The sequence below is a fragment of the Lithobates pipiens genome, unplaced genomic scaffold (assembly GCF_037356315.1).
Source record: "Lithobates pipiens isolate NorthernLeopardFrog02 unplaced genomic scaffold, aLitPip1_a1.2 Scaffold_24, whole genome shotgun sequence".
Lineage (NCBI taxonomy): Eukaryota > Metazoa > Chordata > Amphibia > Anura > Ranidae > Lithobates > Lithobates pipiens.
The window spans coordinates 11,733,772-11,751,841 of NW_027507786.1; the positions used below are offsets into that span (position 1 = coordinate 11,733,772).

The window sequence follows — 18,070 nt, forward strand, 5'->3', positions numbered from 1 at the left end:
TTTATGTGATCGACCAACACAAAGTGGCACAAAATTGTGAAGTGGAAGGAAAATGATAAATATTTTTCAGAATTGTTTACCAATAAATATGTGAAAAGTGTGAGGGAGGGGCATTTGTATGGCGCCCCCCGGAGTCAATTCTTTTGTAGAAAGGAAAAAAAAGGGTTGGGACTTTGTATGAGGCATAGGACAGTTACGTCACAATTGCCTCCATCCCTGTCAAAACGAAGCAAGAGAAGAAGTTGGGACTTTGCATGAAGCATGCGGATTTGGAAGCAAAAAACGAGCTGCATGGGTCTGATAATGTTGAATTTATTAAATATTACACAGTAAAATACATCAAAAGCAGTGGTACATATTGCATCTTCCATCATGATTAATTGATTCATACATTGGCATATTGCACATTGACGATGATATTCAAGTAAATTAGGTAAAACAGTATATACAGAATATGTTACAAAACTGCATGATTATAGAATTTATGGCATCTGAAGCTCGACGCGTTTCGTGGCTAACTTGCCACTCATCAGGAGCGGATGTAAGTTGGATGTCTATAAAACGAAAAAGTATTATATCAGACAATGAGTAAGTCTTGTATATAAAAAGTAAAAATAGAGATACCGTATTTATCGGCGTATAACACGCGCCCCAAGTTTAGGAGGGAAATTTAAGGAAAACAAAAAACAAACTTACATTTAAATGCCCATCAATGCGGCCTTATCAGTGTCCATCTGAAGCCTTGTCAGTGTCATTTGCAGCCTTGTCCATCATTGCAGCCTGTCCATCATTGCAGCCTTGTCCTGCAGCGTGTCCATCATTGCAGCCTTGTCCTGCAGCCTGTCCATCATTGCAGCCTTGTCCTGCAGCCTGTCCATCATTGCAGCCTGTCCATCATTGCAGCCTGTCCATCATTGCAGCCTTGTATATCGTTGTCCCCTTGTGTTAATTGCAGATTATATTTTTAAAAATGGCGCCGAGATGTCCTGTGTATCTCGGCGGCGCCCGGTAGTTCTCGGCCGCCTTCGGTGGCTTTCGGCCGCTCTCGGCCATTCTCGCCGGTTTTCCGAGAAGGGCCGAAGGTGGCCGAAAGCCGCCCAGAAATCGCGGAGGATCGCCGTATAAAACGCACCCGCGATTTCCCCCCGGATTTTAAGGGGAGAAAAGTGCGTGTTATACGCCGATAAATACGGTAGATGGAATTTGCTTGAAACAACCACCCATACTCACAGGTGAGGCAACGGAAAGGGCATGGCAGTGGTTGCGTGGGCAGCCGGGGACACAATCTGGAAGGTGAGCTGAGGCGGCACATGCGGAAAAGCAGGGAAGCAAACCCAGTGCTAGGACAGTGAAAAACGATAATCAGTGAACAATTAGAAAAAATATGAAAAAAATAAAATAAATTAGGAAAAATATGTGATAGGAATCTGTGATAGTGAGACTGTGTTGGAAACAATGAGAATGCTCCAACATGTGATCACTAACATTGAAAGGTGGGAGAAAAAGGGAAGGGAGGGAGAAAGAAGAAAAGAAAAAAAAAAAAAAAAAGAGTGGAAAAAAAAAATTGGAAAAAGAAAAAAGGAAGGAAAGAGAGGAAGAGAAAGATAAAGAAAAGGAAAAGGAAACAGAAAACGTGTGACGGTGAATCCGTGTTGGAAGCAATGGGAATGCTCCAACCTAGTGAACGCTGTCATTTAGAGGTGAGAGGACTCAAATGTGTAATAGCAAAAATTGTGTTGCTAACAATAAGGATGTTCCAACATAGTGAACACACACACACACACACACACACACATACACATATACATATACATATATATAATATTTATTTGCCAGCGTGACGTTGGTGGCCACATGCGCCTGCGGCGAGGCACGCATTTTTTTTGTAGCACGGCTACTAACACACAAACACAGGGGCTGCAGATTGGAAACCTCACGCAATAAGTGCAGTACACTTTCCACGCAACACATTTAGGTAACACACTTAGCACATATTAATTTCCCCTTTTTTTCCCCCCATCTTTCACATCCTTGTGTTTCACAGTTTTCTTACTTTCGACGATGGTGTTCACTATGTTGGAACATCCTTATTGTTAGCAACACAATTTCGCTATTACACATTTGAGTCCTCTCACCTCTAAATAACAGCGTTCACTAGGTTGGAGCATTCCCATTGCTTCCAACACGGATTCACCGTCACACGTTTTCTGTTTCCTTTTCTTTATCTTTCTCTTCCTCTCTTCCCTTCCTTTTTCCATTTTTTTTCCCCCTCTTTTCTTCTTTCTCCCTCCCTTCCCTTTTTCTCCCACCTCTCACATGTTGGAGCATTCTTATTGTTTCCAACACAGTCTCACGATCACAGATTCCTATCACATATTTTTCCTAATTTTTTATTTTATTTTTTTCATATTTTTCTAATTTTTCACTGATTATCGTTTTTCACTGTCCTAGCACGGGGCTTGTTTCCCTGCTTTTCCGCATGTGCCGCCTCAGCTCCCGTGCCAGATCGTGTCCCTGGCTGCAACCACTGCCATGCCCTTTCCATTGCCTCACCTGTGAGTATGGGTGGTTGTTTAAAGCAAATTCCCTCTATCTCTATTTTTACTTTTTATATACAAAAGACTTACTCATTGTCTGATATAATACTTTTGTTTTATAGACATCCAATTTACATCAGCTCCTGATGAGTGGCAAGTCAGCACAACGAAACGCGTCGAGCTTCAGATGCCATAAATTCTATAATCATGCAGTTTTGTAACATATTCTGTATATACTGTTTTACCTAATTTACTTCTACTATCATGGTCAATGTGCAATATGCCAATGTATGAATCAATTAATCATGATGGAAGATGCAATATGTACCACTGCTTTTGATGTATTTTACTGTGTAATATTTCATAAATTCAACATTATCAGACCCATGCAGCTCGTTTTTTGCTTCCAAATCCGCATGCTTCATGCAAAGTCCCAACTTCTTCTCTTGCTATACTTTGTAGAACCACCTTTCTCTGCAATTACAGCTGCAAGTATTTTTGGGGGGTGTCTCTACCAGCTTTGCACATCTAGAGAGGGACATTTCTGCTCATTCTTCTTTGCAGAATATCTCAAGTTCTGTCAGATTGGATGGAGAGCGTCTGTGATCAGCAATTTTCAAGTCTTGCCACAGATTCTCAATGGGATTTAGGTCTGAACTGTGACTGGGCCATTCTAACACATGAATATGCTTTGATCTAAACGATTCCATTGTAGCTCTGGCTGCATGCTCAAACTTTAACTTTTGCTAATAGGTGTCCCTCATTCCCATTTTAAAAAGTTGGGAGATGTGTGCAGATCATGGCTGGTGGGAGGGGCCAGTATCACCCCCCCCCCCGCCTCAGTACTCCTCTCGGGCTCCCTCAGTCCTGATGCAAGCAGCAGTGGGCTGGCTCTTGGGAGGAGTTCTGAAAATATCAAAATGGCCTGATGGGCAGAGGTCAGTCTGGATCAGTGGAGGTTCCTAGGCAGGCTGTATTTGCATGGAGAACCCCCCATATGTGTGATGCCTCCATGGTTGAAAAAAAAAAATCCAATGAATGAGAGGGGCGGAGCCAAGGAGAGACAGGCTAGGGAGGAATGAGCTAGTTGATGCTGGAGGACATCCTCCAACCAGGAAATGAGGTGGGCTCTGTCTTGCTGCAGCTTCTAATGCCCATTGTGAGAAGCCATTTCAGTCCAGGAGAGGAGTCGGTGCAACACTGAAGGGAAGGCCAGAGGTTGGATTTAATTGTCTGTGTCGTCTTAGTGTTGGATCTTAGATAGACCTTTGGTCTCTTATCAGGCAATGTAGCCGAATCACACCTTTTGTTATCTCGTACCTGCAGGAGCAGCGGCTCTGCTTCCAACCAGAGGAAGATCTGGCAGAGAGGTGGCTGCACACAGCTGTCTTGATACTTGCTGGGGCCCCTTGCCAACCTACAGCCTGTACAGTTCAGGGGACCACAGGAGTGATTGTGAAGTGTTACTAAACCCAGGAGCCTGCATTCACTATATCTGGTCTCCCCAGGAGCCTGCGTTCACTATATCTGCTCTCCCCAGGAGCCTGCGTTCACTATATCTGCTCTCCCCAGGAGCCTGCGTTCACTATATCTGCTCTCCCCAGGAGCCTGCGTTCACTATATCTGCTCTCCCCAGGAGCCTGCGTTCACTATATCTGCTCTCCCCAGGAGCCTGCGTTCACTATATCTGCTCTCCCCAGGAGCCTGCGTTCACTATATCTGCTCTCCCCAGGAGCCTGCGTTCACTATATCTGCTCTCCCCAGGAGCCTGCGTTCACTATATCTGCTCTCCCCAGGAGCCCGCGTTCACTATATCTGCTCTCCCCAGGAGCCCGCGTTCACTATATCTGCTCTCCCCAGGAGCCCGCGTTCACTATATCTGCTCTCCCCAGGAGCCCGCGTTCACTATATCTGCTCTCCCCAGGAGCCCGCGTTCACTATATCTGCTCTCCCCAGGAGCCCGCGTTCACTATATCTGATCTCCCCAGGAGCCCGCGTTCACTATATCTGATCTCCCCAGGAGCCCGCGTTCACTATATCTGATCTCCCCAGGAGCCCGCGTTCACTATATCTGATCTCCCCAGGAGCCCGCGTTCACTATATCTGATCTCCCCAGGAGCCCGCGTTCACTATATCTGATCTCCCCAGGAGCCCGCGTTCACTATATCTGATCTCCCCAGGAGCCCGCGTTCACTATATCTGATCTCCCCAGGAGCCCGCGTTCACTATATCTGATCTCCCCAGGAGCCCGCGTTCACTATATCTGATCTCCCCAGGAGCCTGCGTTCACTATATCTGATCTCCCCAGGAGCCTGCGTTCACTATATCTGGTCTCCCCAGGAGCCTGCGTTCACTATATCTGGTCTCCCCAGGAGCCTGCGTTCACTATATCTGGTCTCCCCAGGAGCCTGCGTTCACTATATCTGGTCTCCCCAGGAGCCTGCGTTCACTATATCTGGTCTCCCCAGGAGCCTGCGTTCACTATATCTGATCTCCCCAGGAGCCTGCGTTCACTATATCTGATCTCCCCAGGAGCCTGCGTTCACTATATCTGATCTCCCCAGGAGCCTGCGTTCACTATATCTGATCTCCCCAGGAGCCTGCGTTCACTATATCTGATCTCCCCAGGAGCCTGCGTTCACTATATCTGATCTCCCCAGGAGCCTGCGTTCACTATATCTGATCTCCCCAGGAGCCTGCGTTCACTATATCTGATCTCCCCAGGAGCCTGCGTTCACTATATCTGATCTCCCCAGGAGCCTGCGTTCACTATATCTGTTCTCCCCAGGAGCCTGCGTTCACTATATCTGTTCTCCCCAGGAGCCTGCGTTCACTACATCTGGTCTCCCCAGGGCTCTGCATTCACTACATCTGGTCTCCCCAGGGCTCTGCATTCACTACATCTGGTCTCCCCAGGGCTCTGCATTCACTACATCTGGTCTCCCCAGGGCTCTGCATTCACTACATCTGGTCTCCCCAGGGCTCTGCATTCACTACATCTGGTCTCCCCAGGGCTCTGCATTCACTATATCTGGTCTCCCCAGGAGCCTGCATCCACTATATCTGGTCTCCCCAGGAGCCTGCATTCACAATATCTGCTCTCCCACAGTACACAGAACACGGAAATGCAATTATTTTAGTAAATATAAACTGATAAATACATTTTCTCACCAGCTGTATATAGCAGTCTTGTGACTTCTATCAGTGTCTGATTAAAGCTTGTAGGAGGAGTTTTCAATCTACTCTGACTGTATTATGAGGCTGCAGGACCCCTGACCCCCTGTCTGGACAGTTCTGTTTGGCCCTGTGCACCCTCCCAAGACAAAAAAAAAAAAGTCTCTAGCACTATACACCAAACTGAGCATGTGCAGCCTGACCCCAAAGGCTCTGCCTTATCCAGACTTGTGCAGGGGGACAGTGCAGGGAGGGACAGATCTGTGCATACAAGATCAAGCAGCCTTACACAATGCAGAGAAACAGTGAGCATAACAAGCATGCTTTACTGCATATACAGACTGATTTTACGGTTGTGGGTTTAGTAACACTTTAACACAATGATAAGGCCCTCAATGGTTCCTTCTACCACACGCAATTCATATACCCTACAATGCATATGTATGGATACATTTAGGTAAAATTTTGTTTTTTGATGCACTTCAACCAAGACAGATGAACACTGCAACTGCTACCTCTAGATTCTGTCCTACAGAATATGGAACTGGTACAGTGTAATAATAAAAATCTTGCAGAAGGGTAGGGCGGCATGGAGCTGAAGCATAGGAAGGGAAGACCTGTGGGGTAGGAAGGATAGGGGCTGTAGAGGGGGGGGGGGGGATGGTAGGAAGAGTAGAGGCTATAGGGTAGGGGCTATAGGGTAGGAAGGGTAGGGGGTGTAGAGGAGGGAGGGTAGAGATGTAGGGTAGGGCTGTAGAGGAGGGAGGGTAGAGATGTAGGGTAGGAAGGGTAGAGGCTGTAGAGGAGGAAGGGTAGAGATGTAAGGTAGCAAGGGTAGGGGCTGTAGAGGAGGGAGGGTAGAGATGTAGGGTAGAGGCTGTAGAGGAGGGAGGGTAGAGATGTAGGGTAGGAAGGGTAGAGGCTGTAGAGGAGGAAGAGTAAAGGCTGTAGAGGAGGGAGGGTAGAGATGTAAGGTAGCAAGGGTAGAGGCTGTAGAGGAGGGAGGGTAGAGATATAAGGTAGCAAGGGTAGGGGCTGTAGAGGAGGGAGGGTAGAGATGTAAGGTAGCAAGGGTAGGGGCTGTAGAGGAGGGAGGGTAGAGATGTAGGGTAGAGGCTGTAGAGGAGGGAGGGTAGAGATGTAGGGTAGGAAGGGTAGAGGCTGTAGAGGAGGAAGAGTAAAGGCTGTAGAGGAGGGAGGGTAGAGATGTAAGGTAGCAAGGGTAGAGGCTGTAGAGGAGGGAGGGTAGAGATGTAAGGTAGCAAGGGTAGGGGCTGTAGGGGAGGAAGGGTAGAGGCTGTAGAGGAGGGAGGGTAGAGGCTGTAGAGGAGGGAGGGTAGAGGCTGTAGAGGAGGGAGGGTAGAGATGTAAGGTAGCAAGGGTAGGGGCTGTAGGGGAGGAAGGGTAGGGGCTGTAGGGGAGGAAGGGTAGGGGCTGTAGGGGAGGAAGGGTAGGGGCTGTAGGGGAGGAAGGGTAGGGGCTGTAGGGGAGGAAGGGTAGGGGCTGTAGGGGAGGAAGGGTAGGGGCTGTAGGGGAGGAAGGGTAGGGGCTGTAGGGGAGAAAGGGTAGGGGCTGTAGGGGAGAAAGGGTAGGGGCTGTAGGGGAGAAAGGGTAGGGGCTGTAGGGGAGAAAGGGTAGGGGCTGTAGGGGAGAAAGGGTAGGGGCTGTAGGGGAGAAAGGGTAGGGGCTGTAGGGGGGTAGGGGCTGTTGGGGAGGAAGGGTAGGGGCTGTAGGGGGGTAGGGGCTATAGGGGAGGGAGGGTAGAGATGTAAGGTAGCAAGGGTTGGGGCTGTAGGGGAGGAAGGGTTGGGGCTGTAGGGGAAGAAGGGTAAGGGCTGTAGGGGAGGAAGGGTAGGGGCTGTAGGGGAGGAAGGGTAGGGGCTGTAGGGGAGGAAGGGTAGGGGCTGTAGGGGAGGAAGGGTAGGGGCTGTAGGGGAGGAAGTGTAGGGGCTGTAGGGGAGGGGAAGGGTAGGGGCTGTGGGGGGGGGGGGGGGGGGGGAAGGGTAGGGGCTGTAGGGGGGGGGTAGGGGCTGTAGGGCAGGAAATGTAGGAGGGTGGGGTTGTAGAAAAATGCCATACCACCAAGCATTCTGTCCAGCTTTGGGTGGCCCCTTTGGCCACGAGGAGCCCTTTCCCCTCCCCCTCTATGGGAAGTGTTCTGCATCGATACATTGTGTGTAACACAGTTTCAAACACTCACACGTATCGTTTAACATCGCCGGGGGGCGCCGCTCTCCACTCACCTCTCCAGATTTGGCTTTCGTGGTCCCCAGACAGCAGAACCCCACATCATGTCCCTGGAAGGCTGCAGCGTAATCATCCAACTTCTCAAAATCCACCACCTCCTGGACCTGGGAAACGAAAACGGCATGAATGAATACACAGCACACAATGGTGACAAAATTAGACAGGATAGACTGGGGGGGGGGGGGGGACGGACTTTGTTTATTGCGGTCTTTGTAACCAGTGGGAAGATTCATTAGTGGGGGAAGGAAATCCAAAATCTTACAGTTGTCACCAAAACAGGAATAGAGGAAAAATCTTCTACAGGAGACACCCATCAATCATGAGAAATTCCCTTCACTTTGGGGAGATTTCTTCCCACTTCCTGTTGTGTTTCTGGACAGGCAGTAAAAGGAAATCTCTCCAAGCACAGAAAAACACCGGCAGGGATTTAACCATTTTGTTGCTGCAATATAGCAGCCAGGAGTTTGTTGCATTTCCCCCCCCAGGTGCCAAGTTCTGATTTGGGTGGCTGTATTGTGCCACCCCCACTGCCCTGACCCCCACCCCTGCCCTGTGTCCCGGGCTTACCCGTCTCTCCTGAGTGCCAGTGCGGGTGTCAAGATATAAAGCAGCGTGGAATCACACATCTATCTGTTTGCTCGTCCCTCTTGGTAGTATGAACCGGGAAGTGCTCAGCTCTAAGCACTTCCAGGTTTCAAAACTGTAAAATCCTGGCTGCTCTTTCCATGGAAATACCAATCAGATACAACCTGCACTCATCAGCTTCAACAGGGTAGCAAACGTATGGCTGTAGATTCGGAGGGGATGGGGCTATAGGGTAGAGCTGTAGGGTAACAAGGGTGGGGTTGTAGACGAGGAACAGTGGGGCAAGAAGCGTGGGGCTGTAGGGGAGAAAAGGGTAGGGCTGTAGGAGGAGAAAAGGGTAGGGGAGAAAGGGTAGGGCTGTAGGAGGAGAAAAGGGTAGGGGAGAAAGGGTAGGGCTGTAGGAGGAGAAAAGGGTAGGGGAGAAAGGGTAGGGCTGTAGGAGGAGAAAAGGGTAGGGGAGAAAGGGTAGGGCTGTAGGAGGAGAAAAGGGTAGGGGAGAAAGGGTAGAGCTGTAGGAGGAGAAAAGGGTAGGGGAGAAAGGGTAGGGCTGTAGGAGGAGAAAAGGGTAGGGCTGTAGGAGGAGAAAAGGGTAGGGCCGTAGGAGGAGAAAAGGGTAGGGCCGTAGGAGGAGAAAAGGGTAGGGCCGTAGGAGGAGAAAAGGGTAGGGCCGTAGGAGGAGAAAAGGGTAGGGCCGTAGGAGGAGAAAAGGGTAGGGCCGTAGGAGGAGAAAAGGGTAGGGCCGTAGGAGGAGAAAAGGGTAGGGCCGTAGGAGGAGAAAAGGGTAGGGCCGTAGGAGGAGAAAAGGGTAGGGCCGTAGGAGGAGAAAAGGGTAGGGCCGTAGGAGGAGAAAAGGGTAGGGCCGTAGGAGGAGAAAAGGGTAGGGCCGTAGGAGGAGAAAAGGGTAGGGCCGTAGGAGGAGAAAAGGGTAGGGCCGTAGGAGGAGAAAAGGGTAGGGCCGTAGGAGGATAAAGGGTAGGGCCATAGGAGGATAAAGGGTAGGGCCGTAGGAGGATAAAGGGTAGGGCCGTAGGAGGATAAAGGGTAGGGCCGTAGGGGAGAAAGGGTAGGGCCGTAGGGGAGAAAGGGTAGGGCCGTAGGGGAGAAAGGGTAGGGCCGTAGGGGAGAAAAGGTAGGGCCGTGGGGCGAGGAAGGGTAGGGCCGTAGGGCGAGGAAGGGTAGGGCCGTAGGGCGAGGAAGGGTAGGGCCGTAGGGCGAGGAAGGGTAGGGCCGTAGGGCGAGGAAGGGTAGGGCCGTAGGGCGAGGAAGGGTAGGGCCGTAGGGCGAGGAAGGGTAGGGCCAGTGGGCGAGGAAGGGTAGGGCCAGTGGGCGAGGAAGGGTAGGGCCGAAGGGCGAGGAAGGGTAGGGCCGAAGGGCGAGGAAGGGTAGGGCCGAAGGGCGAGGAAGGGTAGGGCCGAAGGGCGAGGAAGGGTAGGGCCGAAGGGCGAGGAAGGGTAGGGCCGAAGGGCGAGGAAGGGTAGGGCCGAAGGGTGAGGAAGGGTAGGGATGTGGGCTAGGAAGGTTGGGGCTGTAGAACACTTCCAGGCTGCTCTATCCAAGGGAAATGCAAGGGAAATGCCGATTGGACACAACCTGCTCTCAGCACCTTCAGCAGGGGGCAGAGGAGACATTAGGGGGTCTAGTAGCCCCCGATGCCGGTCACCTGCCCAGGCTATCACATTGTGGGTTGGTCAGTCCCCTATGATTTGGTAAACAATATATGAAAATATCACGTGACATAAACTTATTTATTCTACAGGGTCTCTGACTTCAGAACATATACGGTATTTGGGGATTCAAGTAACAAAATGTGTATTTCGGCAATAAATGTCAGACAGTTGTGGCAGCAAAAGGGTTAAAATGAATCAGTTCTAATCAAAAACCTAAAATAAAACCCCCTCAGTGTGGATATAGGAGGTAAGTGACCCCCGGCGGGCGCTCACCAGATCCTTATACGCCTCGTCCTCGTAGTTCAGCTTGCGGCGTCCAATCAGCGTGATTTTGCTGAACAGGCGACTCTGCGCGATCTCTTTCAGCAGCTCCTTCCCCGTCTCCCCGGACGCACCCAGGATGAAGCAGGATCGGTTCAGCTGTTTGTATTCCTCTCTCAGGGTCTTGAGGTCGGTGGCCATCCTGTAAAAATCGCAAAATTTAAAATGACAAACTGTGAGCTGCTTTGTTCTATAAAACGGCGAGGGCTGGGATCGCTCTGACCTCGCCCCCCCCCCCCCCCGGCCGCCTGGCGGCACACCGCGTGCCGACTGATGTTTGTTTGGATGAAAAGGATACAAAATGTTTCCAGCAGATCCCAAAACCACAAGATGCACAATTACCGGAATAAACACAAATCACAGCGACACTTCCCCACAGAAGAAATGCTGAGTGCAGATTTAAAGGGATACTCCGCTGAAAACCTCAATTTAGTCTCTGAACAAGACCCTCAGCTTAGATGTAACCCAATCAGTAAAATCTCATAGAAGCTTCAATATCTTCCTCATTCCATTTTTTTTTTTTTAAGTTGAATCCACTATATGAACACTGGTGGAAAAAAATTGGCACAACCATCACGAATAACTCCTGTAATGTATCCAATAGGATTCTTTTCTGTGATCAGCAGCTCCACCTAGTGGCCACTATGCGGTATTTTCCTGATTGGGGTGTTTTAGGAAAATACTACACTGTGGGAGGGATCACAGGAAACAAACATATTAGACACAATATGGGGATTATTTGTGACAGGAGTGCAAATCGTTTAGACCAGTAAGGGGTCAAGTTTCTTGAAATGAGTGGCCCCAAGTGTGACCCCCCCTCCCCCCCCAACATCACCACAGGGTCACATATAATGTCCAGTGAATATATTTACTGTCAGGACTGCAGGTGCAGATATAGTAAAAGGCTTTGGACACAATACAGGAGACGGTCAGAGACTGCAGACATGATACAAGAGACGGTCAGAGACTGCAGACATGATACAGGAGACGGTCAGAGACTGCAGACATGATACAGGAGACGGTCAGAGACTGCAGACATGATACAGGAGACGGTCAGAGACTGCAGACATGATACAGGAGACGGTCAGAGACTGCAGACATGATACAGGAGACGGTCAGAGACTGCAGACATGATACAGGAGACGGTCAGAGACTGCAGACATGATACAGGAGACGGTCAGAGACTGCAGACATGATACAGGAGACGGTCAGAGACTGCAGACATGATACAAGAGACGGTCAGAGACTGCAGACATGATACAAGAGACGGTCAGAGACTGCAGACATGATACAAGAGACGGTCAGAGACTGCAGACATGATACAGGAGACGGTCAGAGACTGCAGACATGATACAGGAGACGGTCAGAGACTGCAGACATGATACAGGAGACGATCAGAGACTGCAGACATGATACAGGAGACGGTCAGAGACTGCAGACATGATACAGGAGACGATCAGAGACTGCAGACATGATACAGGAGACGGTCAGAGACTGCAGACATGATACAGGAGACGGTCAGAGACTGCAGACATGATACAGGAGACGGTCAGAGACTGCAGACATGATACAGGAGACGGTCAGAGACTGCAGACATGATACAAGAGACGGTCAGAGACTGCAGACATGATACAGGAGACGGTCAGAGACTGCAGACATGATACAAGAGACGGTCAGAGACTGCAGACATGATACAAGAGACGGTCAGAGACTGCAGACATGACACAAGAGACAGTCAGAGACTGCAGACATGATACAAGAGACGGTCAGAGACTGCAGACATGATACAAGAGACGGTCAGAGACTGCAGACATGATACAAGAGACGGTCAGAGACTGCAGACATGATACAAGAGACGGTCAGAGACTGCAGACATGATACAAGAGACGGTCAAAGATTGCAGACATGATACAGGAGACGGTCAGAGACTGCAGACATGATACAGGAGATGGTCAGAGACTGCAGACATGATACAGGAGACGGTCAGAGACTGCAGACATGATACAAGAGACGGTCAGAGACTGCAGACATGATACAGGAGACGGTCAGAGACTGCAGACATGATACAGGAGACGGTCAGAGACTGCAGACATGATACAAGAGACGGTCAGAGACTGCAGACATGATACAGGAGACGGTCAGAGACTGCAGACATGATACAGGAGACGGTCAGAGACTGCAGACATGATACAAGAGAAGGTCAGAGACTGCAGACATGATACAGGAGACGGTCAGAGACTGCAGACATGATACAGGAGACGGTCAGAGACTGCAGACATGATACAAGGGATGGAGTTTAAGCTGACAGGAGGCGGTGAGATGGACTCTGTATTATGATCATTGCTGGAAGGAGAACTGATTGGCCCCAGTGTGCCTCCACCTATAGAAAGAGAGAGAATTCCCACCTGTGGATTGCTGTTGCTCGGGAGCTCAGGTGCTTCACCTGTATGAGCATTGGGGAGCAATTAATAATAAATGACGACACCTATGCAGAGCATTGCTGTGGTAACCAACGCAGGTTTCAGAACGCTACTGTGCGCGCCATAGTGCGAGTCTAACAAAGCTGAAACGTGAAAATAATATACATATCACTGTACACTGCCGTATATACTGGACTATAGGAGCACTCCCACCGCTGTACTGTACACTGCCGTATATACTGGACTATAGGAGCACTCCATCACTGTACTGTACACTGCCGTATATACTGGACTATAGGAGCACTCCCACCACTGTACTGTACACTGCCGTATATACTGGACTATAGGAGTACTCCATCACTGTACTGTACACTGCTGTATATACTGGACTATAGGAGCACTCCATCACTGTACTGTACACTGCCGTATATACTGGACTATAGGAGCACTCCATCACTGTACTGTACACTGCCGTATATACTGTACTTCTGTATAGCAGCACACCCATCACTGTACTGTGCACTGCCGTATATACTGTACTTCTGTATAGCAGCACACCCATCACTGTACTGTGCACTGCCGTATATACTGTACTTCTGTATAGCAGCACACCCATCACTGTACTGTACACCACCATATATACTGTACTTCTGTATAGCAGCACACCCATCACTGTACTGTGCACTGCCGTATATACTGTACTTCTGTATAGCAGCACACCCATCACTGTACTGTACACCACCATATATACTGTACTTCTGTATAGCAGCACACCCAACACTGTACTGTGCACTGCCGTATATCCTGGTGTATAGGAGCACTTTTTGTGGTAACCCATGTTAAAAAAAACGCATGTTTTAGCGCACGGTTTGGCATATCGCATGCTGTGAATGAGACAGATAGCTGGAATTGTGCAGAGTAGAACACAAGCCTGGCACACATGCACTGCCCAAAGCAGGGTGGTGCATCATCCTATAAAAACAAAAGCGTGGCACTGGATACGCCCGGATTACTAATGTTTACGTGCCGACGCCTGTAGAGGAGGACGGACATGGCACAATATCAATGGGATACAAAACCCAACCCAACCAGAAGCTCCAGTCCCCGCCGCGGATCGGGCTGTCGGGCGCAATGTCACCCGGCTGGCCTGAAATCCTGTCCTGTTAGAGCCGCAATCCATCGTATTCTGTGATTGGGGGAAGCCCCCGGAGGTCTGCAGATCATGGACTGCTCCCTCAGGACTGGCTCTAGAGGTTGCTGGACTGAAAATGCCACTTGCCCGGCTGTCATGCTCCAGGGCTCTGACGGTTTGTCAGGAGAGATGACATCACTGGCTGCAATGTCCCAGAGAAGACAGCCAGGCAACCTGCATTTTCAGTAGCAGTCTCTGTATCTCCCTCAGTACAGGAGTGCTGAACCAATACCTGACCAGTGGGAGGAGTCTACAGGGCCAGGGGGAGGAGTCTACAGGGCCAGAAGGTTATAGGAAAGAGGAAGGTGTTCTGGCACTGCGGGGGTTAATCCCGGTGACACAATCGACCTCAGAGAGCGATGGAGAAATGTCAGCATGACTGAGCAGACCGAGCCCGAGTTACATCACCCCCCCCCCCACATATGTGTATACATCACCCCCCCCCCACATATGTGTGTACATCACCCCCCCCCCACATATGTGTGTACATCACCCCCCCCCCACATATGTGTATACAGTGCCCCCCCATCTGTCTGTGTATACATCACCACCCCCCCACATATGTGTGTACATCACCCCCCCCCCCACATATGTGTGTACATCACCCCCCCCCCACATATGTGTATACAGTGCCCCCCATCTGTCTGTGTATACATCACCACCCCCCCACATATGTGTATACAGTGCCCCCCCATCTGTCTGTGTATACATCACCCCACCCCCCAGATGTGTATAATATGCCCCCCCCCCCAATAGAGACTGACCTCCCACTGCTGACCCAGAGGGGGTTAACCCTTCATTATCTCCCCCGGGTAGTGCCGGGTGTAATACCTGAGCAGTGGGATGCCAGGAAAGAATTAATACCTGGGGGGGTGTCAGGGGAGGATAAATACCTGGGGGAGGGGGTCATTGCATTGAAGTATTAAAACCTGGAGGAGGGTTTGTACCTGGAGGTAATAGAAGTATTTTTACCTGAAGAGGGGGAGGGGTGTATCAGGGAAGGGTTAAATTATAAGTGTTTTTATCTGGGGGGGGGGGGTTGTCATGGGAGTGATATCACCAGAGAAAGTAATTGAAGGGTTAACACCTGGGTGGGGTGTGTTATGGGGGAGGGGGGCATTGAAAGGTTAATACCTGGTTAGTAATATAAAAGTGTTTTTACCTGGGGGGGGTGAAATGGTTAATATCTGGGAGGGGTGTGGGGGGTCAGGGTGGAAGTATTCCCCGGTGGGGGAGGGGTAATAGAAGGCTGGTTACCTGGGGGTGTCCCCGGGGTGGGAGTGCTCCTGGTGGAAGGTGATCGCAGCGATGAGAACCAATACACACAGAACGATCCACACACCTCCCCCCAACATTGATACACCCGGCCGGCCACTGCGCATGTGCGGCTCCCGCCACTCTCTACACTACCATAAACTACCTTATATGTTGGAGTATAAGAGCATGGCTACCATTGTAATATATACTGCCGTATATATTAGAGTATAGGAGCACTCCCACCGCTGCTCTACACACTGCCACAATTACCGGTGTATAAGAGCACACCCGCCACTGATCTGTACACTGCCATAATTACCGGTGTATAAGAGCTTTCCTACCGCTTAGCTGTACACTGCCATAATTACAGGTGTATAAGAGCATTCCCACCACTGCTCTATACACTGCCACAATTACCGGTGTATAAGAGCACACCCGCCACTGATCTGTACACTGCCATAATTACCGGTGTATAAGAGCTTTCCTACCGCTTAGCTGTACACTGCCATAATTACAGGTGTATAAGAGCATTCCCACCACTGCTCTATACACTGCCACAATTACCGGTGTATAAGAGCACACCCGCCACTGATCTGTACACTGCCATAATTACCGGTGTATAAGAGCTCTCCCACCGCTGATCTGTACACTGCCATAATTACCGGTGTATAAGAGCTCTCCTACCGCTGAGCTGTACACTGCCATAATTACCGGTGTATAAGAGCTTTCCTACCGCTTAGCTGTACACTGCCATAATTACCAGTGTATAAGAGCTCTCCTACCGCTGAGCTGTACACTGCCATAATTACCGGTGTATAAGAGCACACCCGCCACTGATCTGTACACTGCCACAATTACCGGTGTATAAGAGCACACCCGCCACTGATCTGTACACTGCCATAATTACCGGTGTATAAGAGCACTCCCACCGCTGATCTGTACACTGCCATAATTACCGGTGTATAAGAGCTCTCCTACCGCTGAGCTGTACACTGCCATAATTACAGGTGTATAAGAGCATTCCCACCACTGCTCTATACACTGCCACAATTACCGATGTATAAGAGCACACCCGCCACTGATCTGTACACTGCCATAATTACCGGTATATAAGCGCTCTCCCACCGCTGATCTGTACACTGCCATAATTACCGGTGTATAAGAGCACACCCGCCACTGATCTGTACACTGCCATAATTACCGGTGTATAAGAGCTCTCCTACCGCTGAGCTGTACACTGCCATAATTACCGGTGTATAAGAGCACTCCTACCGCTGAGCTGTACACTGCCATAATTACAGGTGTATAAGAGCATTCCCACCACTGCTCTATACACTGGCATAATTACCGGTGTATAAGAGCTCTCCCACCGCTGATCTGTACACTGCCATAATTACCGGTGTATAAGAGCACTCCTACCGCTGAGCTGTACACTGCCATAATTACAGGTGTATAAGAGCATTCCCACCACTGCTCTATACACTGCCATAATTACCGGTGTATAAGAGCTCTCCCACCGCTGATCTGTACACTGCCATAATTACCAGTGTATAAGAGCTCTCCCACCGCTGATCTGTACACTGCCATAATTACCGGTGTATAAGAGCTCTCCTACCGCTGAGCTGTACACTGCCATAATTACCGGTGTATAAGAGCTTTCCTAGGCTTAGCTGTACACTGCCATAATTACCAGTGTATAAGAGCTCTCCTACCGCTGAGCTGTACACTGCCATAATTACCGGTGTATAAGAGCACTCCCACCGCTGATCTGTACACTGCCATAATTACCGGTGTATAAGAGCTCTCCTACCGCTGAGCTGTACACTGCCATAATTACCGGTGTATAAGAGCTTTCCTACCGCTTAGCTGTACACTGCCATAATTACAGGTGTATAAGAGCATTCCCACCACTGCTCTATACACTGCCACAATTACCGGTGTATAAGAGCACACCCGCCACTGATCTGTACACTGCCATAATTACCGGTGTATAAGAGCTCTCCCACCGCTGATCTGTACACTGCCATAATTACCGGTGTATAAGAGCTCTCCTACCGCTGAGCTGTACACTGCCATAATTACCGGTGTATAAGAGCTTTCCTACCACTTAGCTGTACACTGCCATAATTACCAGTGTATAAGAGCTCTCCTACCGCTGAGCTGTACACTGCCATAATTACCGGTGTATAAGAGCACACCCGCCACTGATCTGTACACTGCCACAATTACCGGTGTATAAGAGCACACCCGCCACTGATCTGTACACTGCCATAATTACCGGTGTATAAGAGCTCTCCCACCGCTGATCTGTACACTGCCATAATTACCGGTGTATAAGAGCTTTCCTACCGCTTAGCTGTACACTGCCATAATTACAGGTGTATAAGAGCATTCCCACCACTGCTCTATACACTGCCACAATTACTGGTATATAAGAGCACACCTGCCACTGATCTGTACACTGCCATAATTACTGGTGTATAAGAGCTCTCCTACCGCTGAGCTGTACACTGCCATAATTACCGGTGTATAAGAGCACTCCCACCGCTGATCTGTACACTGCCATAATTACCGGTGTATAAGAGCTCTCCTACCGCTGAGCTGTACACTGCCATAATTACAGGTGTATAAGAGCATTCCCACCACTGCTCTATACACTGCCACAATTAC

General features: G+C 49.7%; 1 protein-coding gene across 1 annotated transcript; it reads right to left on the reverse strand.

The window, feature by feature from the left end:
- Positions 1-296: 296 nt before the first annotated feature.
- Positions 297-15,535, reverse strand: LOC143929668 (protein HTATIP2-like). The gene is made up of 4 exons (XM_077453609.1): positions 15,401-15,535; positions 10,484-10,673; positions 7,955-8,062; positions 297-554 (listed from the first exon to the last, which is right to left on the reverse strand). Exons 1-4 carry the CDS (start codon positions 15,523-15,525, stop codon positions 483-485), a joined length of 495 nt encoding a protein of 164 aa, XP_077309735.1. The 5' UTR covers positions 15,526-15,535; the 3' UTR covers positions 297-482.
- Between the last annotated feature and the right edge of the window lie 2,535 nt (positions 15,536-18,070).